Source organism: Xiphias gladius, chromosome 22 (genome assembly GCF_016859285.1).
Source record: "Xiphias gladius isolate SHS-SW01 ecotype Sanya breed wild chromosome 22, ASM1685928v1, whole genome shotgun sequence".
Lineage (NCBI taxonomy): Eukaryota > Metazoa > Chordata > Actinopteri > Istiophoriformes > Xiphiidae > Xiphias > Xiphias gladius.
The window spans coordinates 9,770,600-9,797,224 of record NC_053421.1 but is presented as its reverse complement, the minus strand read 5'-3'; the positions used below and the strand labels follow the sequence as shown (position 1 = coordinate 9,797,224).

Sequence of the window (26,625 nt, the reverse complement as noted above, 5' to 3'; positions counted from 1 at the left end):
TACTGTTGGAGTCTAAGATGCTATTTATTGGAAGTATGTTCCTTTTTAACTGCACAGTGACCTAATCCCTCTCTTTTATATAGAGAAGACTCACTGAAGACTCAGACATAGGATGCTTGTAGAAACATAGGGCTGTGGATACTAACTACATTTCTGTGGTAACTGTTTTTGGCTGGAATGCAACAGTGGGGCCAGCACTATGAATATGAGTGTCTGTCACCGACTGACTGAGTGACGAGGTTACACCATTGGTTGGCTGGCCGAGTTTCCCCACTGGCTGTGAATAACGCCTTTGTCGCTACATTTACAGGAGCTGACATAGGGAGTCAATGAGCTTCTAACCTTTTCACTCAGTGATAATTTTACATGTAAATATAGCTGAAATTACAGCACAGCCATTGTCTTTAACTTATGTTAATGGTGATTTTGTGAGACATTGCACGATTATAAAATCAGGATTTTAGCAGTGCAGAACAGCAGCTTGGAAAAGGCTCTGAAGTGACTGCTGGTTAACATGTAGTCTTAATGGGCCGCGTTTCAGCAGCTATTTCATACTTGTTCCAGAAACAGAAAAACATGTAAATGAGAACAGCTTTATTAGGAATTTGGCTGTATTAAAACCCTTTATATGTGAGCACAGAGAGAAGCAAACAGATAAAGGGCTGACACCGGCTGAAACTAGGCAGAATGCAAATATGATGCGATGATGTCAGCTACTTTCCTTTGAAAGTAGCTGTTTACAGCAGTTCCACAACAGTTTTCAACTATGTCCTCAATTCCACACATTGACCATACACGGTCTTTCCATATACTAGGTTTTGACCTATTCTTGTTTACTTGTCATGATGAATGGACCCGGAGATCAGTGATGTACTTTATATTTAGCTTGGTACCCTATGTTATGTCATTTATGAAGGGGTAAATGTGTGTATGTGTGTGTGTGTGTGTGTGTGTGTGTCTGTGTGTTTGTAGATGTGATGGATGGCCTCCCATTAGGTAGGTGACAAACTGAGAGATGAGAGGACAGGCCAGGCCAACACGACATGATAAACTGGACCACCTTTAAACTACCAGCCATACATCAATAGACACTGCACAACACCAGACACTGAAAAAACCAGAGCACAACAGACTACCAATAATAGAACAAACAGAGATAAGACTTAGTGCATTAGTCATACATCATCAGCTTTATAATAGAGAATATAATAACTATCATATATATTACATGGTCAACCACTAATCTAGATTCACGTATGCTCTACTGTAGTCAGATATGCCTGCTGTCAGTTAAACACTTATAGCTCTAAAACTGAATCTTAGATGATTCTAAAAGGGTAACATGGACCTTGTTACAATATTTCAAGTGAAAAGATAATAAACACCAAAGATAAAGCCAGGAGGTTATGTTTTAGCAGCTGTAAGTTTTAGTCAAGTTAGACTATTTCACAAGGCACTGGAAAGTTCTTCCCTAGAGGATGGTCCAATTATTCATAAATGACGCACCTTAATGAGTTTTTGTATCATCTAAAGAATATTTTAAAATATTTTTTCATGCATTTATTCACTCTAGAGAGCAGCCAAGTAAAGCAGCCTGTTATATGCATAACATCCTTTTAAAGTGTGAAACCTTGGTATTGTTAACACCTAATGATTCCACTTTTATCTGGTTTAAAGAGACTTAGGTGTCCAAATGACTATAGAAATTTGATGATGTAATGGTTTTTCAAGGTTGAGTCTATGTCAAACTATTAACAAATGATGAACGAAACGGAAAAAAAAAACATGCAAGAATTATGAGTTGTTTTTTTGTTAAAGATAGATATTCTTCTACAATCACAATAGCCAAGCCATTTAAAGTAAGAATAAATACTACCTTATCTTTGGTTGATAAGCATGGCATGTGTGAAAGGGCCACATCCACACACATTTGTCAGACAGACATACGTGCATATAAGGATTGAAACATACATGGCCGCACTCACACACACACACACAACCACACAACATGAGGTTCTTTGGCTAAAGGTCATACTAAATGTAGTTGTTTGAAGGTGTGTCTGGGCTGTGATAATGCAGAGAGAGACAGCGGGCTGCCTTCCCAACGTTAATGTCCCCAATTTACCATCTAATTACTGCACTGCTGGCTTCATAGCCACACTTATCTAACCAAGACCCAGGCAATTTAATTTCTGATTGTATAACCAGAGTGATGGAGGGAGAGTTGTGGAGAGAGGGCACAGAGAAAGAGAGAAATGTGGACTAATGTTAATAAATTAGAGATGGTGGGAGAAAGAGAACGAGGGAGACAGAAAAAATGTAAAATATTGTTAATAATGTCAGAGGAAAAGAGTGAGAGAAAAACAAAGATGTAGAGAGAACAGTGCTGACACCAATTTGAAAAGTTCACGTCACTCTACTTGTGTCAAGGAAAGAGGGGGATAAGGAGAGAGGGAGGAAGAAAATGATGAAGACAAGAGGGGGTAATATTACTGATAAGAGAAGTAGGGGCATATTCACCAACGAGGGTGAACTTGGAACCATGGGAGGGTGGGAGGGATGGATGGAGATGGACGGAGAGTGGGATATTAGTGATAAGAGGTTTATTGAGTTATTAAGGCTAAAGTAGATAAAATAAGTGGATGAAAGAGGGGAAGGAAATAAGGGAAGTAAAAAACAGATGGTTAACACTCATGGTTGCTGTAAATCAATACTTACTATTGAAAGATGAAACATAGAACTATGAATGAGATAAAATACTTGGCAAAGGATATTTCCATGTCTATGACCACTTTGTCATCCACCAATATTTGTGATTGTGTGACTGCATTTGTAAAACCAAAAGGTAGTTTGCCTTACAGTCCTGTTTGAAATTATTGGCACCACTGAATTTATACAGAATTTAGAATATCTTCAGAAATTAATGCAAATTAACAAATTTTGTATAACCAAAATATTTAATAAAATGTCCAAAGTTACTGTACAGTGCTTTCATATAGTGAAATAAAAAAATACAGACATAAAAGGTACGCTTGACAAGATTACTGGCACCTTTTTCATGAATTTGAAATCAGTTCCTCAACCAAAATAAAAAACAAATAAGACCCAGCTCTGCTTAATTTTCCGTGTTCACATGACCTGAATTAACCAATGAATGATGACTGCATAGAAAGGGGCTGATAGTTTCCAGTTTCTTTTTCACCAAAGGCTCCAAGGCAATCACCAAAGATCTTTCAACAATTTGTGATGTTATGAAGAGGTTTCACAGTCATAAAACTGTTGAGATGCTTCCAGGACGTTGTGCTAAGAAGAAACTCAATGACAGAAGTCTGCAAAGGCTGATGCTGATGTGGAAAAAACACTACACAAGACATTTAAAGAGCCTCAGGCTGACCTGGAGCAATCTGGAGTGGTGGTTTCAGCCTGTACCATACACCGCACACTAAACCAAGTAGTGCTCCATGGGTGAAGGCCAAGGAGGACACCACTATTGAAAGAAAGGCACAAAAAGGCAAGACCAATGTTTGCAAAAACTTTCATAGGTAAGCCACTAGGTAAACCAAAGTGGAGCTCTTTGGAAATTCAGTGCAGCAGTTTGTTTATAAGCGACGAAATGAAACCCATAAGGAGAAGACCACCCTACCTACAGTAAAACCTGGAGGAGGTTCTATCATGCTGTGGGGCTGCTTTGCTGCCTCTGCCACTGGAGGCACTCAAAGTATCAAAGGAATGACGAAATCAGGAGATTAGCAAGGCATTTTAGAACGAAATGTGTTACCCAGTGTCAGAAAACTAGGTTTGAGGTGAAGGTCTTGGGTCTCTCAGCAGGACAACGATCCATAGCACACATCCAGCAGCAGAAAAGAATGGTTAAAAAGGAAAAGATGGACTGATGGACCTAAAACCCATTGAAAACCTTTAGAGATAGCTGAAATCTGCCATTGCAAAATTCCTGAAAGCTTAAAAGCGCTTGAACACATAGCAATGGAAGAGTGGCAGAAACTAGCAGCAGACAGGTGCAAGAAACTTCTAGATGGCTACAAGAAACATTTAGAGGCTGTAATTGTTGCCAAAGATTCTGCAAACAAAAATTAGTGAAGGGTACCAATAATTGTTTCTGTATATTTTGTCTTTGTTTTATTTCACTATTCTGCAAGTTTTGTTGTTTTATTTTTCTTTTCTTCTGTTTATTTTTTGACTGCATATACAGCTTACAAAGTTTCTTTTTGCTACATAAGACTCCTAATTCCACCGTTTGGCTAATGTACAGCTGAACACTGCTCACGTGGGGCATTGTGACCCTTTTTTGTCCTACTTTGACTCGCTTTCTCTTCAAAGCCAGGATGTGATGCACACATATTCATGCTACCTCACATTTCATCCCTTCTACCCTTATCCCCCTTCCTTTGTCAGCATTTTCTCTCATTCCAAGTGTTATCCTTTCTTCCCATCCATCTTCCTCAATCTCCCTTCCTATCTCTTTCTTACTTCCTCCTTCAATCCTTAATTCCTCATATCCATTCCCTCTTCGCATTCCCCATTCTTTTCTCTCTCACTGCCTCATCTCTTTTCACCCTCACTTTCTGTGTTTGTCAACAGCTGAAAAGAGAAGACAGGTGACCAGAGAATCAAGAGACCAGAGAATCATTACTGACAGGTGCCGTCAGAACACATCTATCAAGCACACATGTTCATGCATGCACAAGTGAGGCAAGCATATACGCACGCACGCGCACACACACGTGCACACGCGCACACGCACACACACACACACACACACACACACACACACACACACACACACACACACACACACACACACACACACACACACGGTTAGCATAGGGATCAGCAGATTCTCTGTCGAACAGCAACAAATCATTACCTCTTTTTATTTTGGTGTCAGATGACTGCTTCCTCAAGAAATGTTTTTTAAATCCTGAATAGCAAAATACTTCAACATTATGAAGCCGTGAATATTACTTCAACGGCAGCAATAATTTTGTCTTAGTGTCCTATATTTAAAGCGTGTGCACTATACTTTTTAACAAAGCTCTTCAGGAGTAGCTAGTGTACCAAGATATATCAGCACAATATGTCAAGTCTTTACACATCTTAGCTGATACAGCACCTTATACCTGCCACTTAACTGATAACCAATGTGGAAAACAATGGCTTTAAGAGAGATGATTGGGTCTGGTTCAATGTAGATCACTAGCAGTGGTGCAGCTGTGCCGATGTTGCTATTAGATCTGAATGTGCATCAGCTACATTAGTAAATAAATTATTGTTTGTGTATACATCTATGTACTGTAGTGGGTAAATTAATCACTGCCAATGATACGTTTGTGTGTTTGTGTGCACATTTATGCAGGTATATGTGTGTGTGGATGGCTGTGAATAAAAAACAGTTGGTAGTGATTCACAATTCTGATCTGGGAATGACTGGTTTTACATTAAAACATTAAAAACAGAGAGCAAAAAATGTGCTTTTGTGTATTTGTGTGTTTACGCCTGCTAGGACTGCAAAACACTCCAATACAACCAAAGCTTGGTCTTGGATAGAGAACAAGAATAATGGAGTCAAAAGTATCTTCAGTTAACAAACGTTCACATAAAATTTCAGTTATTATAAGAAGAAATAATGAATGTTAAGATGTGGATTGATGTCCCTACTGACCAGCATCTCTAGAGTAGGTTTGCTTATCAGTTTGTGCTGCTACACACAGGACGACTTAAATAGATGTATAATATAAAAACCAGTATAATATGCTGATAATACTTAGAATTGGTACTGTAAGGTAAAGTACAGTCACATTTTGGTCTTAAAATGCTTTAAAAATGTTTTGCTGTCTCTATGTGTGATTGATTGTATGTGAATTATGGAGCACCTATGTGTACACTACCTGCAGATCTGCGTGCTGTGTTCAGTCATTGATACCAGCAGTTTGAGTGCGTAGAGTTGGATAGGCTCTGCTGCTCTAAGAAGAGACTCATACCTAAACACAAACATTCATAAGTATAACATCTGGCTTTCAAAGTGTTAATAATTAATGTACTGTTATGATCATTAGTAACAGAGTGTTATGTGGAACAGATCTGGGGAGAGGGATGGAGAAGAGAGGGAGGGGAAAACCAGAGTTATAACAGGAGGAGGAGAGAAAACGAAGCCTGCATAGAAGAGGAGGGAATTTAAGAGGTAAAGAGGGGAGGAAGAGGGGAGATGTGAGGAAGAAAAATGGGGGTGGAAATAAATGTGAACAAGAGGTAACACATGAGATAAAAATGAGAGAGCAGGACATTTTGTAATAATAATGGTATGGGAAGAGACAGTATAGATTCACATAGAAGATGTCAAGGAAAGTGAGAAAAACACACCACAAATGTCAATATCTATTTTGTATTCTCGTTACTCTGTCATGATGTAAACCTCTGCTACTGCATTTGTCTGTCTTTGCTCTCCACAGATTGTATGATCATTGGATGCCAACACTCATAAAGACAGATGCTTGTCAGTTAGCTGTATCTAACAAGTACTAGGATGTGACGAGGACCCACAGAAGCAGGATGCAAAACAACTCTGTATATTTGAAAGAAGAGGTACAGGCAGGATGCAATATCAGAATATCAATAAATCCTTAAACTATCTCTAATATCTCAATATAGTACAGTTACCTTGACTAGACTGTCACCTGTGTAAAAAGCGTCAAGATAATAATTGGACTTGTTCATCAAAGAATTTATGAGGGTTGGACATCTCTGTTAACATTATCACCTGTTGTCACCAAGATACAAAGGCTTAATGTATTTTTGACCTGGCAGTTGTTGTACTTGAGCTGTTTTAGTTTTAATATTGTGTCTATGTACAGCTAGTATTGAATTAAAATAGTGGGGTACTTGCATAAGCCAAGGATTAGGTTGGACTTCATACATCATCATCTTGGTTGTCAAAGGGGGGTTGAATGAAATTTGGTTTTAATACTGTGAAACATAATCAATAATACCACTGGCACAAAACAGAGTAGGAATAATTTTGATGATGGTCTCATTTACACTAATTATATCAAAGTATCACAGTTAATGTGTTTATGCTCTATTGATGGAAAAATGCCACTCATAGAACCTATAAGTCTTTTCTGTTCCTACAGAAACAAAAATTAACAGAGGAAATCAAACAAACTGTCAGGCAAATACTTAGAAAGAATCAGACCAACCTTGGAAGCAGAGATTTAGTGATGAGAGCTAAGATTTGACTGGAAGAGTTTTTATTTCTTCCTTCTGCTGCCATTCCTCCTTCCTCTTTTCTCTCTTTCTTTTCCTTTGTCTTCTCATCTTCATCAGAATGATCCCCATCCTGGACGAGCAGTACAAGACTGAGTTCGGACAGCACACTCAAAACAAACACAGACCACTCCGCTGTAACATACACACAGACAAAACAAAGAAAGGATTAATGTATGTGACATGTGACATTCAACAATTGAGTAATATCCTGACCATTGGTTTAAAAATGACGTTGAAGTTGTTGATTTAGAGGCAGCAGTAATGCCCATGCCAAAATGTAAAAATCAAACCTTAAGATGTCACATAGTTCAAGAAAAAGGGAAAAAGATGTTCAATGGCTTGTTTTGACCAAATTAGTTTATGAATGTTATTGACTTTTACTGTTATAGTTTCCTTCTAGGACTATAAAATTGACTGAAATAACCACATAAACTGACCATCATAAATGTCATATCCAATATATAGTATAACTAACACACTTGAATATTACATTACAATATCTATATTATATTTTACATTCTGTATATGGATACTACAATACATACAAAACACAAAATAGAAAAGGGCTGAATGGAGGATTCAATGTAACAGACTTTTTTAAAACAACCTCGTGTGACATGATAACAAGTAATAAACACAATTAATGGCCCATGCAAAACAAGGACATAATTTTACCCTGAGAAACTGGTTCGACAAGAAATACTCCTTTTCTGTCATGCTGGACCCACAAAAACCAAATGATAACGACTCACTGAGGGTCCAAAACCAAATAACTGCAGTGGATAATTACAATGAAACTTTTCACTAGATACACAATTCATTAATGCAGAGATTTTTATGACCTTAAACATTCAAGATTTGCCTTTCCTGCTCACCACCCCTTCTTCTTTGGCATTTCTTTCCTCTGCACATCTTTTTTTTTCTTCTATTTACTGTGCATTCAGAAAGTATTCAGACCTTTTCACTTTCTTCTCATTTGCTATGTTGCATCCTTACACTAAAATCGTATAAATTTGTTTTTTCCCTGCTTCAATATATACTCAATATTCCATAATGACAAAACAATAACAGGATTGGAGAAATTCTCGCAAATTTATTTAAAAGAAAAATTTTAAATATCATTTTGACATAAGTATTCAGACCCTTTACTCAGAACTTAGAACGAAGCACCTTTGGCAGCAATTACAGCCTTGAGTCTTCTTGTCAATAAGCTTTTCACACATGGATTTGGGGATTTTCTGCCATTCTTCTCTGCAGATCCGCTCAAGCTCTGTCAGGTTGGATGGGGACTGTCAGTGGAAGCCATTTTCCGGACTCTGCAGAGATGTTCGATTGAGTTCAAGTCAAGGCTGTGGCTGGGCCACTCGAGTTGGAAGGTGAAACTTTGGCCCAGTCTGACGTCCTGACCACTTTGGACAAAGGTTTTTATTTAGGATATCTCTGTACTTTGCTCCGTTCAACTTTCCATCAACCTTGCCTAGTTTCCCCGTCCCTGCTGTTGAATAACCCCCCCCCACAGTATGATGATGCCATCACCATGCTTCCTCGTTGAGATGGTATTGGGCAGGTGTTAAACGGAGCCTGGCTTCCTCCAGATATGACGCTGAGAATTTAGGCCAAACAGTTTAATCTTGGTGTCATCAGAGCAGAGAATCTTGGTTCTCGCAGTCTGAGAGCTCTTTAGGTGCTTTTTTCCATACTCCAAGCAGCTTTCATGTGTCATCCACTGAGGAGAGGCTTCCGTCTGGCCATTCTGCTATAAAGCCCAGATCAGTGGATTAGTGCAGGGATGGTTGTCCTTCTGGAAGTTTCTCCCATCTCCACACAGGATCTCTGGAGCTCAACCGGGAGTCACCACCGGGTTCTTGGTCACCCCTCTTCCCAGGTTTCTTTTCCCTTGATTGCTCAGTTTAGTCAAGCAACCAGCTCTAGGAAGAGTCCTGGTTGTTCCAGACTTTTCTTCCATTGAAGAACTATGGAGGTCACTGAAAACACCACCGGAATATTTTTGAAGCCATCCCCAGATCTGCGCCTCTGAGCTCTGCAGGCAGTTCCTTGGTTTTTGCTCCGATATGTCAGCTGTGAGACCTTATATAGACAGGTGTTTGCCTTTCCAAATCATATCCTGTCAATTGAATTTACAGCACGTGAACTCCAATCAAGGTGCAGAAACATCTCAATGATAATCAAGAGAAATAGGTGTCATAGCAAAGGGTCTAAATACTTATATCAATGTGATATTTCAGTTTTCCTTTTTAATAAATTTGCAAAAGTTTCTAAAATTCAATTTTTGCTTTGTCATTATTGGGTATTGTGTGCAGACTGATTGAATGAATTTAAACTATTTTAGCATAATAGCAACATAACAAAATGTGAAAAAAAGTGAAGGGGTCTGAATACTTTCTGAACACACTGTATTATCCTCGCAATATCTATCTATCTATCTATGGATGTATATACAGTATCTTTCTTTTTTCAGATTTTTTTTGGGTCATTTTTTCCTTTGTTCAATAACAGAAAACAAGGGGAAAGAAAGGGGAATTATGACATGCAATAAATGTATGTATACGCTATGTACTTTAGCCATTTGGCATCAGTTTTCCCCTATTTTTCTAAATCGGTCACTTCTTTTTCATTCTTTCCCAATTGCTCTGCTCCTTTTTCTCCCTCACTCTGATATTTGCTTCTACTTCCACATCTCCTCAGTCTCACTTCTCTCTTTGTCTGCCTGCTCTCAGAAATGACCCTCCACCTGTCTTACCATTTCTGCTGAAAACCAGTGTTGTCAGAGGCGGCAGGATGGCATCCACAACCTTCAAGAGACATAAATAAACCAAAAAACTTTACACGTTACACTGTATTATTCCTTGACCACAATAATTTGTAAGAGGCTGATTAACTACAGCAGTAAAGCACTGCTACAATCTGGCAGAAACACTTATAACCTGGTGTTCTATAAGGTCAGCTGCAGATAATGTCTTATTGCTGTGGACATAAAACCACTGGTAGAAACAGGCTGAAATTATTTAGCAGCTTAAAATGAACTTGTGGAAAATGTATCAGAAAACTACTCCAAATGTGTTTGCGTATCTAAAAGTTCATAATCAATCTCACTGTTGAAGATGAACAGTATAAATATTAGCAATAGTTTAATTAATAATAGTTTAATTTGGTCCAATGTTCTCTCATTCGAGGGGAAAAAGTATATCAATAAAAGCAATCTCAGCCTTTCCTCTGAAAACCTACTTAACACACAGCAAATCTGAAAACAGATACTATATATTTTTAGGTTAGAATGAATAGAAAATATTGTACTGTAATAATTCAGTGGGCATCATCCACACAGACCACTGTCACAGAGGATCAAATTACTATGGAAATACACTGTTGAGTGATTTCTTTGATCACACACACACACACACACACACACACACACACACACACACACACACACACACACACACACACACACACACACACGCACACAAACACACACAAAAATGTACTTCCACAACTGTCAAAGCCTTTACTTAGGCATGAATCTGTATTGCATGAATTTGCATGATTACAAATATTACCATAAAAACAACACGAATGCTGAGTGAGTGTGTGTGAGGTCATTACACTGAAAGCCAGAGAAAGAAAAGTACAAAGGATGTTGTCCACCACTTAATGGTCTGTGTATTAATATCACAAGCATCAAAAGACTGGATGGAATGTGTGAGTGTGTTTGTGCGTGTGTGTGTGTGTGTGTGTGTGTGTGTGTGGGGGGGGGGGGGGGGGTTGGTGCAGCTTCTCTGAACTGTTATCTAAGGGTGACATGTCCCTACACTTTCTGAAATCCTTTTTTGTCCCCATTTTCTGTTTTTGCTTTCTTACATAGTAATCCCTCTGCCTATTGTACAGTGGTGCAAAAAAGACCTTTCCTATCACCTCAACACCATTACAACTAAAGATGAATTTCATTCAGTTTACTTTGCAGCCACTACAAAAGTAGTAAAATGCTATTTAATCTGTATTCTCACAGGTGTAGGAAAGATGTAATATTGTATACACTTTTTATTTTACCTTTTTTACCATTTGCAAATCAGAGGCAACAGCTGGTCTTCTGAAATTCAACATCTGTTTCTGGTAAACAAACCTCGTGTACACTGTTGATTAGGCAGTGCATAAAACTTTTTTTTAAATATACCTGCTGTACTGAAGCGACTGTATATCATTAATGTAACAACAAATGGGCTATGTCAGCAAGTGGCTCCTGGATACATACAGTAGTATATAATGATGCTCAATATATATTGGCCTTTCTAGATAACTGAATAGTTGTGAGACTGAGTTGAAAAGAGGATGGTAGTATTCTCTATTTGCCAAAGTGGCAAATTCTGGTATAGTAACAAACAAGTTAACTGACTCAATTTAATATTGTTCAATAGGGATATAAGGGAAACCACCAGTTGGTTTTGCTCATGAATAATTAGTCTGGTGTTGTACTGTATTTATAGGATCAAAATTATGTGATAACAATAGAGAAAACTCTTATATGTTGTTTTTTTCTATCCTTTGTTCTGAATTGCTAAACACATTGCTAACATAAACAAAGAAGTAATGAACCAACCTTAGTGACTGACTGCACATTTAGTGCAATAAAATCATGCTCAGTGACCAAAGTCAACATGAAATTGTATTTGCTTACACCTGTTAGTTAAGATATTTAAACGTCTGTGTCGGCTATAAAGTGTTTTTAACCGTTTTTCCATATTACAGTTCAATTGCACATTAAATCAACCGGGATACTTAGTGAATACATGGTCATGCCTACTTGGTTTAAGTTAGAAAGAGGTTTATTTAAAAAGACATTGTGGGGACAAAAAACTTAGTTCAAACTTTACTCTAGGATAGGGATTCAGATACGTAAACTAACTCAAACATGAGTGTGTCTCCTTCTCCAGCAGGCAATAACAGTTAATGTGAGCTGGCTGATGGTAATTAAAGTGCCTTCCTGTGTTATTGACTCTCAGTTGCAGAAAGACTCCTCTTTGCTCCTTTCTTCTATACCTCATCTCTTTTCTTTTCTCTCCCTCCATCCTGTCTGCTTCATACGGCTCTCTACTTCCATATGTCAATAGTCATTAAACACAATCTCATCGTCCCGTCACATGCACACGCACACACACACACACACACACACACACACACACACACACACACACACACACACACACACACACACACACACACACACACACACACACACACACACACACACAGATCTGATGAGGCTCTGTTGGTTCAATAGTTGATCAGTGTCTTGCCTAATAGCCCACAAGTTCAACCTGTGTCCTCTGACCACTAATAGACAGGTTTAGCAGACTGGAAGACACAGAGTAAATATCAAACCAGGGGCCACTATATGAAATGGACAAAAACTGGAGATATTCATGGAGAAACGCTAACATTAACCTGATAGTTTTTATAGTCCTCACTTGTTTTTTGCAAGTGTTCTATCACAGCAAACCAACTCATGTATTACCTATGTTTTTCTAAGAATACCAGGATTATGAAAGGTTGTCTGCAAAGTCCTGTCAGAGTTAATGTACTGATGTTGAATATCACAGGATACCTGTCCTATATTTCTTTATAAAACTTTCAGCAGACAATCAGTCAGACATACAAACTATTAGCCGTCACACTAAAACAGACAGACTGACACACACACACACACACACACACACACACACACACACACACACACACACACACACACACACACACACATTCAAAATTAGTCTGTATCAGGTAGACAGACAGTGAGTAAGACAGGAAGTCAGGTGCATACTCACTTGTGTGCATACTTACAGCTCCGTGATGTGGAGTGATGAGAGAATGGTGCTGACTCAGGACTTCCACAATGGACAGAGATGTCCTAATCAACTCATCACATACTGATGCACCTAGAGGGGAATCAAATATCATTCAGGTATACTGAATCATCTCCTCAATAAAAGTAGAGGATGACCCACAGGCTGACCAGAAACTGAATCCCCTGTGTATTCCATTTGTGAGCTAGCAGCTGGAGTATGGTTGATAATATGAACCCCCTCAGCTCCTCCAGATGCAGTACCTTGTGGCTGATGCTGTACTCTCAACTTGCCTTGTGCACAACAGATTGGACATTCAATAGATCTGTCTCCTCATGTATGTATTTACCTGTTTCTCTCCTTATCTTCCACAAATTAATATTTTTTTCCTATGATCTAAAAACTTCATTTTCTAAAATGCATGGTTTATAAGAAGTGACACTATTTTTAAACTACAGAAGCTTAATTCATTACTTTTAGTCTTAATTAAATCAGGTAAAGAAAATGTATTGTGAAATGTCAGTTCCAAGGGAAAAACAGCAGATGTAGTACAATTAAGACTTACATAAAAGCATCAACTAATATGATACAATTAATGATGAACATAAAGATAAAATAATGCATAGGAGAAAAACACAATGCTAATCACATGAAAAGTGAATTCAAAGTATGGTTTGTTAAAAAAAATGACACAGTAGATAAGCATTGTATACTGTGTGTTATCATTGCAGTAAGTGAAAAAGTAACTCACCCACTGCACTGGCCACATTGGTTTCATTTGATTCTATAGAGATGATATAGTTCTGAGAGAAAGAGAGTGTAGATATAACACATCAATTAAAAACTTCAACAACACTTGGTCAAGATATTTGTACTGTACTGTAGCTAGTGAAAACTGTTTTCTTTTTTTAGCTGTCGTCCTGCAAACTATTTAAAGACTGCAATGGAAATGAATACTTCTTTTTACGTTATCCTAATTGTGTTAATGGCTTAGACTTGTTGGGATGTCACTGTATGTTTTAACATGTCGAACAAATTCAGATTCAAAAGGTCCTTGTGGATCCTGAATTTTAACAGTGTTATTAGCTTGTAAAACAATCACTCAAATGTGGAGACAGACAACAATTCCACAGCAAAACACGTAATCTTTATTACCAAACACTTACAAGTAGCAATCCAATTTGAGCTAGAAACTCCTCAGTTACAATTTGAGATCGAAAGACCTGTGAGAAGAGAGAGAGTCAGTCAAACAGTTTGACAGAGATCGGGGGTGATGGGACGACTAAGCAAAATAGTAAAAAGAAACAAAAGACCAATGCTTCACTTAAAATTACTGTCTTGAAGGTTTCTTATACACAAATTCAAATGGGGTACGGTGTCAGAACTATAGCCAAATGTATCTATCTGGCACTAACCTAAATTAAATCAAAACCATTATATATTTGTTAACAGACACACACACCTAGTCTTCAATGAAAGGACTATGAATGTGCGATTAACTGACTTGCAAAATAGATGGGGAAGGCTGTGTTCAATACTAGAGATAGCTACTGGTAATTTATAAGAAAAATATTCCTTTTGGTCCTAGTTACCTGTGATGAAAGAAGTTCCAGCACTACAGACATTGTAGGCAAAGTGTGTTTAAGCTGTCTGCTCTGAGTTGCAGAGGGGTGTCTCCTCTGAATCACACCTCTCAATGAACATAAGACATCCTCTAGAGAAAGGATAGGAGACAAGTCAAGGGGATACAAGATGAGAAACAGTGACAGTAGAGGGTTAATGGGGTTACGTACAAGCATAAACCATATTTGACTATTTTGCAAAAACACTAAAATTTTCCTATTAAGCTGAAATTTTATGAATGGTTTTACAGAAACATGCAGAGGGGTATCTTTAATCTGTGTGTGTGAGTATGTGTGCATGTATGTATCTGTATGTACCCAATATCAGTGGTGCAGTGCTACTCAGATATACAATCAGTAAGTCCAGACACTGAGACAGGTATCCTGATTGGCTGGGGTTCTCTCTGAGAGGTGTGGCTTTGCGTAAGTCTCTCTCCAGGTACATGACAAGTCTAGAAAGAATGAGATAAACAAGCCTTGCATGTCACAAAATAGAAAAAACAACTTATTTTCACATCTGTATGTAGTATTACTAATACATTAATGTTTCAAGGATGAAGGATTTTTTTTTAACTCTGGCTGCTTTTAGTGATTGATTTTATTATACTGCTACACATAAGAGTTAAAAAGACACATTAAACAATATGATTCTAGTTAGTGAGCTATGAAATTCTGACAAGATGCATAAAAACGATGGGGCAGGGAGACCAGGCAAGAGGGAGACTTACAGACCGACCCCGAGTTTGAGAAGATTTTTACTCTCATCAGGCTGCGTGTATTGAACAGTAATCAATAATGTTCTATTCACCAATTCAGAACAGAGCACAAAGGTTACCACTGCTAACTGATATGCATTAGTGACACACAAACACAACCACAGATGTGTGTATCAGGGCACATGCAATCGAAAGCAAGAATTAATGCAGACCCATGCAGAGAGATTCAGAGAGGTCACAGAAGTTAACAAATATTGATTCTAAGCTTTAGAGTGCCAATGATACTATATTTGGGGTCCAGTGCATTTCATTTTTACAAATTTCCATTACTGTTATGGGGTTTGTGCAAATAAAAAAAAAATTAATGCAAAAAAAAAAAAAAAACCCTTTAGTAGGTTTTATTATCAAATCTATTTTGAGCCGTGCCATTGAGACAGACCTGCAAATTACTAGTTAAGTTTATCTCATTTCAAATGATTATAAAGATCAACCTTGCCAGGATCTTAGTAATCGGTCACAGTGAAATAAATTACTCCAGCATAGTTGGCAACGTTGGACCTTCAGGAATGAAAACATTAGTCTCAACAATACCTTAATTGCATTTTATAGATATTAAATACAACAGTATAATTAACAATGACAACACGAAATGAAACAATTAGAACCAAGAAACACATGAGGTAGAAAAGAGGGATGTCACAGAGATAATGCCACACACTACACACTACATGTATTTCAAAGGAGTCAGATTGCTGTACTGTTCACGCTACACAACTTGTCTTGTAATTGGGAATCTTGAAATTATTGTGGTTTGAACACTACATGGATTATAAGCAACAGGGGTCACAAATAACAAGAGCTTTCACCAGGAGCAATCCCCAACAAGTCTGTCTGGTCTCCATACTATGTTTTGTCATGAAAACACTGTAGCTTGTTGCTGCACTCATTGCTAGACACAACACTTTTCACACTACTGGATTTGGACTCCCAACAGATCCAGATATTTAGCTTGATAGATATCTTTCTAGCGTCTGTCATGCATAGGCAAATCTCTCAGATAGTGTCTTTGAACAGTTCACAAATAGCGGTTGCTCACCAATCTGCCTCTGATCTGGGGCTTTTCTCAGCAATCTCCTAAAACTGTCGGCAATTGGAAAATCCGGGCTAAAATCGTGTATTGTGAACTTAGCATAAGGCAGTGTAAGCATCATCAAATGTTAAGACCTTTTTCAGTTCCATTACCACAAAGGTCTGCTACATGAATAATTTCAATTACATACAGTTGTTTCAGGAAGTATTCAGACCCCTTCACCTTTTGCACACTTTATTATGTTGTAAATTTAACTATAAATGGATAAAATTGCCATTTTGCTAATCAATCTACACTCAATAATCCATAACGACAAAGTGAAAAAATGTTTTTTCGAAATATTTGCAAATTTATTAAAAATCAAAAACATAAATTTCTCCTTAAAGTATTCAGACCCACTGCTGTGGCACTCCAAATTGTGAGAGGTGCATCCTGTTTGCTTTAATTATCCTTTAGATGTGTCCAGAACTTGATTGGAGTTCACCTGTAGTAAATTGAATTGATTTCACATAGTTTAGAAAGGCACAGACCTGTGTATATAAGTTTCCACAATTTATACTGCATGTCAGGACAAAAACCAAACCATGAAGTCCTAGGAACTCTCTGTAGACCTCTGCGATAAAAGGCATAGGTCAGGACCAGAGTATAGAACCGTTTCTAAAGCTTTGAGTGTTCCCAGGATCACAGTGGCCTCAATATTATGGAATGGGAGAAGTTTTGAACCACCAGGACTTCCTAGAGTCCAAAGCTCAGACTTAAACCACAGAGAACATCTGTTGAGAGACCTGAAGATGGAAATTCACATATGCTTCCCATCCAGTCTGATAAAGTTTGAGAGGATCAGCCAGAAAGAATGGGATAAACTGTGTGCAAACTTTGTAGAGACTTACCCAAGAACTGTAATTGGGCTTCTTCAAAGTACTGAATTGAGGGTAGGAATACTTTTGTAAATGAGATATTTCCGTTTTTTGATTATTAATAAATTTGCAAAATATTCTAAAATCATGTTTTCACTTTGTCATTATCAATACTGTCATTATGGGCGAAAATGGCAATTTTGTCCATTTAAAGTTAAATCTTTAAACAATAAAGTGCAAAACTTGAAGGGGTCTGAATACTTCTGAAGCTACCGTACAGTATGTTCCCATTCATTAATGGGGAAAATCACATTAGTGAAATCATCTACATACTACATACAAATTTATTTAAATCAACTGAAAAATTATCTATTATTTACATGTAATCAATTTAGAAAAGGGTTTTCTCTCCCCAGAAAACTTTCCTGCTAGTGAAATATTCATCCCTTTTTTCACTGCTGCTTGTATTATTTTGCAGTGCAGTTATAAAATAAGGATATAAATGAACAATATTTCCTGAATGAGAAGTCACTCCCACCCCCTCTCTGAAATTGGCAGCACACTGGAAAGCCTTGTAATTCTGTCATAAACAGTGAAAATGTTGACCTGTGTATGGTGCTAGACAGAACGGTTAGGGAAGTTATTACAATTCATCCTGAGAGGGACATATCTATTAAATTTCTTGGCTATCCATCAGATTTTTGTTGAGAAATTTCACTCAAAACCAAAAAAGTCAACCTCATGGTGGTGTCAGTGGAAATTTCCGAGGATCACCAAAGTTATTAGGATGTATCCCCTGGGCACCATGGATGTATGTACAAAACTTCATAGCAGAATGATAGTAGGTTCCAATAAAGTGTTGAATTTTGTATTTGGGTAGCCCTTACAGTTGTTTCAAAATATAATCTTCAACAGCACGAAAGTCAGCATTTTCTAATTACCACACCGGCCTCAAATATAGTACCACATGTTTTCCCAATACAAAATGCTTTTCAGTCTACCTTTCCATCTACTGTACATGTACGTCTGTCTCTGTAGTTGTTGACCGGTCTGTCTCCCTACCCAGCTCTATGCCTGGTTCTTGTCTGTCTGCCCATTTGTCTCCCTGCTAGACTTCTGCCTGTGTGTTCCTCTGTTAGTCTTGCAGCCTATTTTCCTGATTGCTAAATAAAGAGAGACAAACTTGCCACCTCTCTGTCAGTCACTGTGGGAGACTCACAGAGTACTCACACACAACTGACCTACAAGTGGCTCGCTCTGTGTGTGTGTGACTGTGTCTGTTGAAAGCCATCTCACTCCACTCCCAATGGCAATCTTGACACTTCTCAGTGAGGCTTGCACAAGTTTATCTCATACAGACAAATACACATTTACGAACACACACGCACATTTTCACACCACTGAGGAGCTAATTAAACACAACGTGCCTGGGTGAGAGCAGGACTGAGGGAAAGACATGTGTGCCTGTGTGTGTGGTTGAATCATGCAGAGTGCTCGATGGGAGAGAGACAGGCAGGTCAACTCTGACAGCTCTAACACAGTGAACAGAGGGAGAGCAAGTGAGAAGAGAGACATAAAGAGAAAGTGTATACATGTGAGATTGAAAGACAGGCAGACAGAAGAAAAGAGTTGAAGAGGAAGTGAGAAATAAAAATACCTTCATTCTTTTTTAAGGTCATGTGTAACAGAAGGTTGTGGTTAGACTTCCAGGAATTTTATTCTCATAACTATAAGGAAGCAAAAATCATTATAAGATCCAGCATATATGATGCTCTGGCATAAGGCTGACATGCAATGTAAAAAGATCCTAAATAAGGTAATCTTGCTGCTTCATTTCCATTTCCTGCCAAAGACTATTTCTGTGTCCCAGTTCCAGAGAATATACTACAACTTGTATCCTTTATGGTATTGTGTTTAAGATGTTAGTGTACCAGGAAGTAATGTACTGTAACTAAAAGGAAACAACCACAGACATATGCTGAAAAGTGAGAATCAAACTGCAAATTTGGAATGCTACTGCTAAAAATTGGAAACAATTTTTTTTCCCAAACATACTTTATTTTAGAATAAAATACAACTTTATCGTTGAGAGTGAAAAATGTTCTTTCTTGTTTTCGAAGAAATTCCTGACCACACAAACAACTCCAATCCAAATATTCAATTAGTTTTAATTATATCCAGCTGACACTAGGTCCTTTATTTCCATTGTAATTGCACATGGTGTGTCCATCAACACAACACTCACAAAGCAAGTGAATTTATTATGCCTAACTATATCTTCAAGGATACATATTTCTGTCAGATTTTAAGTATGAACACACTACATACTCAAACCACAATTAGAATGATTTATTATGGAATTGGGACCAGCTGAAATTTTATTTTTTTGTGTAAGATTGTGTAAAACAATAAATACATTTAATGACTTCTTGGCATAAAATCAAACTTCACTGATGCTGAGCTGAGAGAGCTATTTGAGTAAAAAAATTTATAAAGATGTATATTCAGAATGTCAGTTTATTTTTGGTAAAAACAAAATAATAACAAAGAAAATCATTGGTAGTTTCAGCAAACCCTCACTTCAACTAACCTTACCATTTTATGCAAAAGTTAACTTGGCAGTTCACGTGTAAAATGTGAGACAGCAATAGCAGAGAAAGAAAATAAGAACCTGAGACTGAGAGAGAGAAAGAGAGGATAAGAGAAGCATTTCAATAAAAAAGAAAAACTTTTTGAGAAAAAAAAAAGATATGGAAAAATAGAGAGGGAGAGAGAGAAGAGACAAGGAGAGAGACAGTTATAAGGATCCATATGTCAGTAATCTAGGGCATCTTTTTCAAACTGAAATACCAACTGGTAATAAATTACCAGGGGAACTGCGTGTATACATATATATCATGTATTTGCATCTGATCATATGAGCAATGCTCTTTCACAGCTGCATTGCAAGTTAGTGTGAGGTGAAACACAGGACAACCAGCTCTAATGAACCATTTGAAGTTCCAGTAAATTCAAAACATGCAGCAGCACAAACTGAATGTCCAGGGTACATACATTTATATTATCATTCCCACAGCTTCTGTACTAGTTAATGCAAAGGTTACACAGAGTTCAACTTGCCTACAACCCCAGGCAGCATTTTTATGAAGGAAGTCTCCCTACTAAAAACAGTCTGCTTTAAATAACAGATAATTGTGCTGAAAGTGATTTATTTGCTTCAAGATAAATCTCTCCAGGCATGGCCTGTATAGCAAAATTTCTTGGTTTACTAATCTAATAAATCTTTAACTTAGCTTGTTATATAACATGTCCAAAATAAGTTGGTTAAATGTGAGAATTAAGCTATTTCTCTCCATCCACATTAAGCTACTTTCCTAAAATGCTCTCCAGAGTAAATAACTGTGAACATGCTGGACTTGCATTTCATTGTAGACAGAAGAAAGCAGAGCTTTTGGAAAACGATGACATAAGCCTGGTCATACATGATCAGCTGCTGTGTGGCATTACAGTTGAGAGGTCAACTTTCTATTGTCTATAACTCTCAAAGAACGTGAAAACAATGGTGTGTACACAAGTCACTCTCAGAAGTAAACAGTGTTTTCAGATTCAGTCAATTACTGTGGATGTAGTCTACCTGGGAATCTCATTAAAAGTGTGATATGAGTGGCATGTAAGCGCTACTGAAGCATTCGGTCCCTTCAATCCACACCGACTCCAACCTCCGTGTGGCCATCTCTTTAGTCAGAACCAGCTGTCTGTCTTTCAGCAGCTCCTGAGGTGCTGAAAGAACAGCGGCTGATCAAACTGTCTTTACCAGGCCTACTGTTATCAGAAATTTGACCAAATAGTTTTCCAGTAGGCTGCATGAGGATTACACAGTAAGAAAACTGCATTGTTTTTATTTATTGATTAAATCGATTTTATTTTCACACCCAACATAATGGACAGGGGGAGTCTGCCTGCAGTGAAACCAGAAAGCTCATAATGAGACCTGGATCCTTGATCAGTCATTACAGATACCATTAAAAGGATTACAAATTATTATGTGATTTAAAGAGCTGTTTTCACTAAGTGCCAGAAAAAAAAGTTTTATGCCTCCCCAGCAATCAATTAATCATAGCTAGCAACCTTGGATGACTCTTGGACCAACAGGAGTGCTTGGCTGGAACTAGATAATATACACCAATTTAACAATGTAGATTAGTTGTGGTAGTTAGTACAAATGCCATTTTCTTTAAAATTAACAATATCACAAAAAAAAAAAAAACTGGGAGCACACTTTTGGATTTTGCCTAACATGCTGTATTCTGAAGAAGGAATTTAATTTTAACAACAGTGTAGCTGGGTAAGAGACACACTGAAAGCTACAGCTAAATAATTAAAGGGAAATCCCACCCTGAAATGGAATTCACAAATGTTATTTGTTTTATTGTCTAACAGTTCAGTCTGTGTTAAAATGGGCAACTATGGTGCATTCAGAAAGTATTCAGACCCCTGAAATTTTTTCACACTTTGTTATATCTCTTATGCTAAAATAAAAGAAACGAAACATTTGTCCCTCATCAATTTGCACTCAATATCCCATAATGACAAAGAGACAAAAGAGTTTTAGAAATTTTTGAAAATGTATTAAAAAGGAAAAACTCAAATATCACATTGATCTTAGTATTCTGAACCTTTGCTATGACACTTGAAATTTCAGGTGCCTCCCATTTCTCTTGATCATCTTTGAGATGTTTCTACACCTTGATTGGAGTCCACCTGTGGTAAATTCACATGATTTGGAAAGGCAAACACCTGTCTATATAAGCTCTCAAAGCTGACAATGTATATCAGAGCAAAACCCAAAGCCATGAAGTAGAAGTACTGCCTGCAGAGCTCAGAGACCGGATTGTGTCTGGGCACAGATCTAGAGAAGGCTACAAAAAAAATTCTGCTGCATTGAAGAGTCCAATGAGCAAAGTGGCCTCCATAATTCTTCAATGGAAGAGGTCTAGAAGAACCAGGACACATCCTAGAGCTGGCCGCCCGACCTAACTGAGCAATAAGGGGAGAAGGGCCTTGGTAAGAGACGTGACCAAGAACCTGATGGTCACTCAGGCTGAGCTCCAGAGTTCTTCTATGGAGATGGGAGAAACTTCCAGTAGGACAACCAATTCTAAGTGTCATGTCTGGTTTCCTCCAGCCCCAGGCTCCCAGTTACTAGCTTGAACTGCCTCTAAACTTGCAATAAACATCTTTAACTGCCCAGTCTCCTTGTCTGTGTCTGCATTTGAGTTCACCTGCTCGGCTGCCCTTTAAAAGACCAAAGAATCTTGTTTTTCACTGTCTGAGAATCCTTTAGGTGCTTTTCTGCAAACTTTCACTAAGGAGAGGCTTCCATCTGGCCACTCTGCCATAAAGGACAGATTGGTGGAGTGCTGCAACGGTGGTTGTTTCATCTCCACACAGGACCTCTGGAGCTCAGCCAGAGTGACAATCAGGTTCAAAGCCCTCCCCCCCAATCCTTTGACCTTATTGTTTGGTTTTTGCCCTGATATGCATTGTCAGCTGTGAGACCTTATATAGACAGATGTGTGCCTTTCCAAATTATGTCCAATCAATCAGAGTTGTCTAGTCATAGTCATGAATACCTACATCAATGTTATATTTAAATTTTTCCTTTTTAAAAAATTTACAAAAATTTCTAAATTTCTGTTTTTGCTTTGTCATTATTGAATGTGGAGCAATGAGGGGAAAAATTATTATTTTTTTATTGTAGCCTAAGGCTGCAACAAATCAAAATGTGAAAAAAGTGAAGGGGTCTGAATATGTTCTGAATGCACTGTACATTCCAGAAAAACTAATTAGCTTGTGGTTTGACAGACTGAGTGGAGTTATGAGCAAGCTACACAAGTCCAAATCTTAGTACAGTCAGTCAGTAGGAGGGTGCACTGAACTATGTAGTAAGATAACAATTAAGCAGACACATCACCCTCAAGCAGCTTCCATGTGTTATTACTGTGTTACAGTACAGTTAAAAAGAGTGTAAATCACAAAATGAAAGAATATGTCAAACTTGCAGCGTCCTCCATAGTAGAAAGGATAGATCAACCAACTGATGTCGAGTATCGTATCTGGTTATTGTCCTTTGCAGAGCTACTGCTGTGCTGGGTAGGACCATATACAATGTTATCTCTACTGAAGAGCACACAGTTACAGGCAAACCTTGTTTGCCCTGTTGCAAAACATTAAGAATTTCTGTTCATCAAACTCTTAGAGCTGTTTATGAAGACCTGAGACATGAGATTCAATCAATTTTCATATAAACATAATTGGTCGTAGTAAGTGAGAAAATGTGAGCTACTTTCTAGCTGTTGCCCAGTTAGCCAAATAAAACAAGTTTACATATAATAATCTGGCTGGGAGCAAAACATGTTGTAAATATATATTACAGAGTTTTAATTTCTCTCTATTTGTGAGTACATGTCTGTGTGTGTGCATGTGTCTAGGTGTGAGTGAGTGTGTAATTACCTGTGTTGACAGCAGTAAAGCAGTGTGTGAGAGTTGTCCTGTATTAGTAGCAGCAGTAGTAGTAATGCTTTGGCTCTTGTTACTGTGGATGGACTCTCTAGACAGCGCAGCACCTTCAACACCAAATCCTACAAGACACAAACACAAATGAACAAAGTAAAAGTCTCCCTGAGACTGGTTGTGCATGTTTCTGACGGTGTATAGTCCAAGATACTATACTTTACAATTCAAATACAAGTGAGCTATGTGGATCAGACTTTTCTATTAACACTGCAAAGTAACACCTAAATGAATACAAGGTACTATCCCAACTAGATAGGTTGGTGCAGAGTAAGGAGAGAAAAATGTTTTCATATTGTACACAATGCTATACTGAGTTTATCTTATAAAAATATTTTACTACATTGTATTCAAATAATGTATGCACAGAAATAAGAAATGATTCAATGTATCATTTAACCTAAGAAGAAGAAGAAAAAAACATAATTTTCTAAAAATGCATCAAACTACCAGGCTAAAAACTTAATCAGCTCAGACTCTACATTATCTCTCACACACACCCACACACACCCACACACACACACACACACACACACACACACACACACACACCCACCCACATACACACACACACACACACACACACACAAACTTGTGCCTACAGCTACTTTAGACATCCATTCACTCAGCATAAACTCAACGGCACTAACTGGTTGGAAAAAAATTTTGACTGGCCAACATTCATTACCATTATCATTATCACCAACACCATACACTACTGACTGCGTGTATGTCTGTGTGTAAGTGTGTGAGTTAATGTGAGAGAACGTGCATACATGTGTGTTTATGGGGTGACACACCAAGTTAATTAATTTCAAAGTCCAGTAGTGTGTGCCTGGCTGATAAGTCCCTCCCTACTACCCATAATACTTTGCTGAAGTAGAAGGGTGCAGCGCTTTCATTTAGCCAATTAGCCCAGATACTGACACACACTACAAATTAGTGTATGTGCATGTGCAGACGTGCATAACACACAGTCTCCCAAGTGCATGCACACAAACACACACACAGACACTAACAGACAGAGTTCTGTGTAAACAAACTCTTGGACTATCTGTCTTTGTGCCAGAGGATGGGAGGGGAGGGGGCTGGGGAGGGGATGCATATCAGTGTATAATTAGAGTAGAGTTGAAGTACTAAGTTTGTATTCTGGTGTTAAATTGGAAATGCTCAATGCAAATAAATTCAGTTCAGAGTCAATTACCAATGCTAGACTCCAAGTTAAGAACCTTCAAATCAATTTTAGCCCCTCAGCCTTACCAAGATTAGAACTTCACATACACACTACATGGGCTGTCTTATGAAAAATTAAATAAGTAATTCCTGACAAATTAGTTTGTGCACAGTTCAGCATTAGTTCATGAACTGTATGGATGAGAGAGAGAGAGAGAGAGAGAAAGAGAGAGCATGAAGTAAAGGTTTAGAGAGTTTGAAGCCAGTTTCCTTTGTTTCTGATGTTGTGATGTGATCTAGGAGTTTCTTCATTCCTCAGTCCTTATGTAAAAACTTCCTCATTAGTGATATTCCCTACGTAAACTTCAACCCTGCTAGGTACTGATGTTACTACCAAATCTGTAGAATTTCTCTGTAGCAATATGAATTCAATATAACATTAAAACAATATGGTTGTTTGCATCTGGGCTTCTTGGGCCAATTGATATGTAATCTGAGTGTATTTGCATTTGGCATTTTTGAAATATACTCTTACATTCTTATGCAGGTGTGAAGACAGCATACACATACCGTGCTCTGTGTGACACGGTGTGTTTGGATGCATGAGGTGACCAAGGCGGCAGCCATAGCAGTGAGCAGGTGCTGCTGGACCCTAGCCCCTGCTCCAACCACACCCTCCAAGATGGCTGCAGGCCCACATGTGTCAATCACTGCCAAGAAGACTGCTGGGACCACCCGGGTTAGCCTAGAAAGAGACTGGAGACATAGAGACGGAGACAAGTGCAACATGACATTACATAGAAACATGTAATGTAGTGTTGCACTTGACGTCACTGATGTTAAACTGTTACAGCCATTAAAAAAAGAAGCACCTTCCCAGTTGTGCATAATATGGAGCAACCTACAAATGAATTTGTAATTCTACCCACTGCACTATTAACAAAGTTAATATGACTCACAGATATCAAATTCTGCATGGGGGGTCAGTTAATAAATGTATATATAGCCCATTTAAACATTTGGTGGTTAAAGCTAAGTTGCCAGATTTTGCAACAAATCATTTGTTGTCATTTAGCATTAGAAAGGTCATTCATTTTTATTATCTGAGGTTGTGCAGGAGCAATCACAAAATACAAGCAGTTCATTGTCTGAACTTACAGAGATGGCGGTGACTCTGACAGCCTCCACAGTGGAGTGAGTGAACAGGTACCACAGGGCAGAGCCTATCTCTGTTGTAACCAGGTGGTGGGAGGATCCATTAACAGTGGTGGAGATGTTCTCTATGGTTTTTGCAACCATGTGATGAACTATGGAATCATCCTGTAAGACGGACACACAAACACCTTTGAATCACATATATTCACTATAGAACAGTGACCACAAGTAATTTTAACAAGTATATATTATTTACTGAAATTATGAATTTAATTTGGCAAATACAATTGACACTTC

General features: G+C 38.0%; 1 protein-coding gene across 1 annotated transcript in view; it reads right to left on the bottom strand.

Moving 5' to 3' along the window:
* ulk4 (unc-51 like kinase 4) overlaps positions 1 to 26,625 on the bottom strand; it is an 84,939-nt gene that overhangs the window by 28,280 nt on the left and 30,034 nt on the right. Inside the window, exons 13-23 of the mRNA XM_040117361.1 lie at positions 26,332 to 26,493; positions 25,744 to 25,929; positions 23,941 to 24,068; positions 15,083 to 15,216; positions 14,735 to 14,856; positions 14,309 to 14,365; positions 13,894 to 13,945; positions 13,141 to 13,235; positions 10,046 to 10,097; positions 7,215 to 7,416; positions 5,907 to 5,999 (exon numbers count right to left, since the gene is read on the bottom strand). Coding sequence (XP_039973295.1) covers positions 5,907 to 5,999; positions 7,215 to 7,416; positions 10,046 to 10,097; positions 13,141 to 13,235; positions 13,894 to 13,945; positions 14,309 to 14,365; positions 14,735 to 14,856; positions 15,083 to 15,216; positions 23,941 to 24,068; positions 25,744 to 25,929; positions 26,332 to 26,493 — 1,283 coding nt within the window. The remainder of the gene's footprint in view (positions 1 to 5,906; positions 6,000 to 7,214; positions 7,417 to 10,045; positions 10,098 to 13,140; positions 13,236 to 13,893; positions 13,946 to 14,308; positions 14,366 to 14,734; positions 14,857 to 15,082; positions 15,217 to 23,940; positions 24,069 to 25,743; positions 25,930 to 26,331; positions 26,494 to 26,625) is intronic.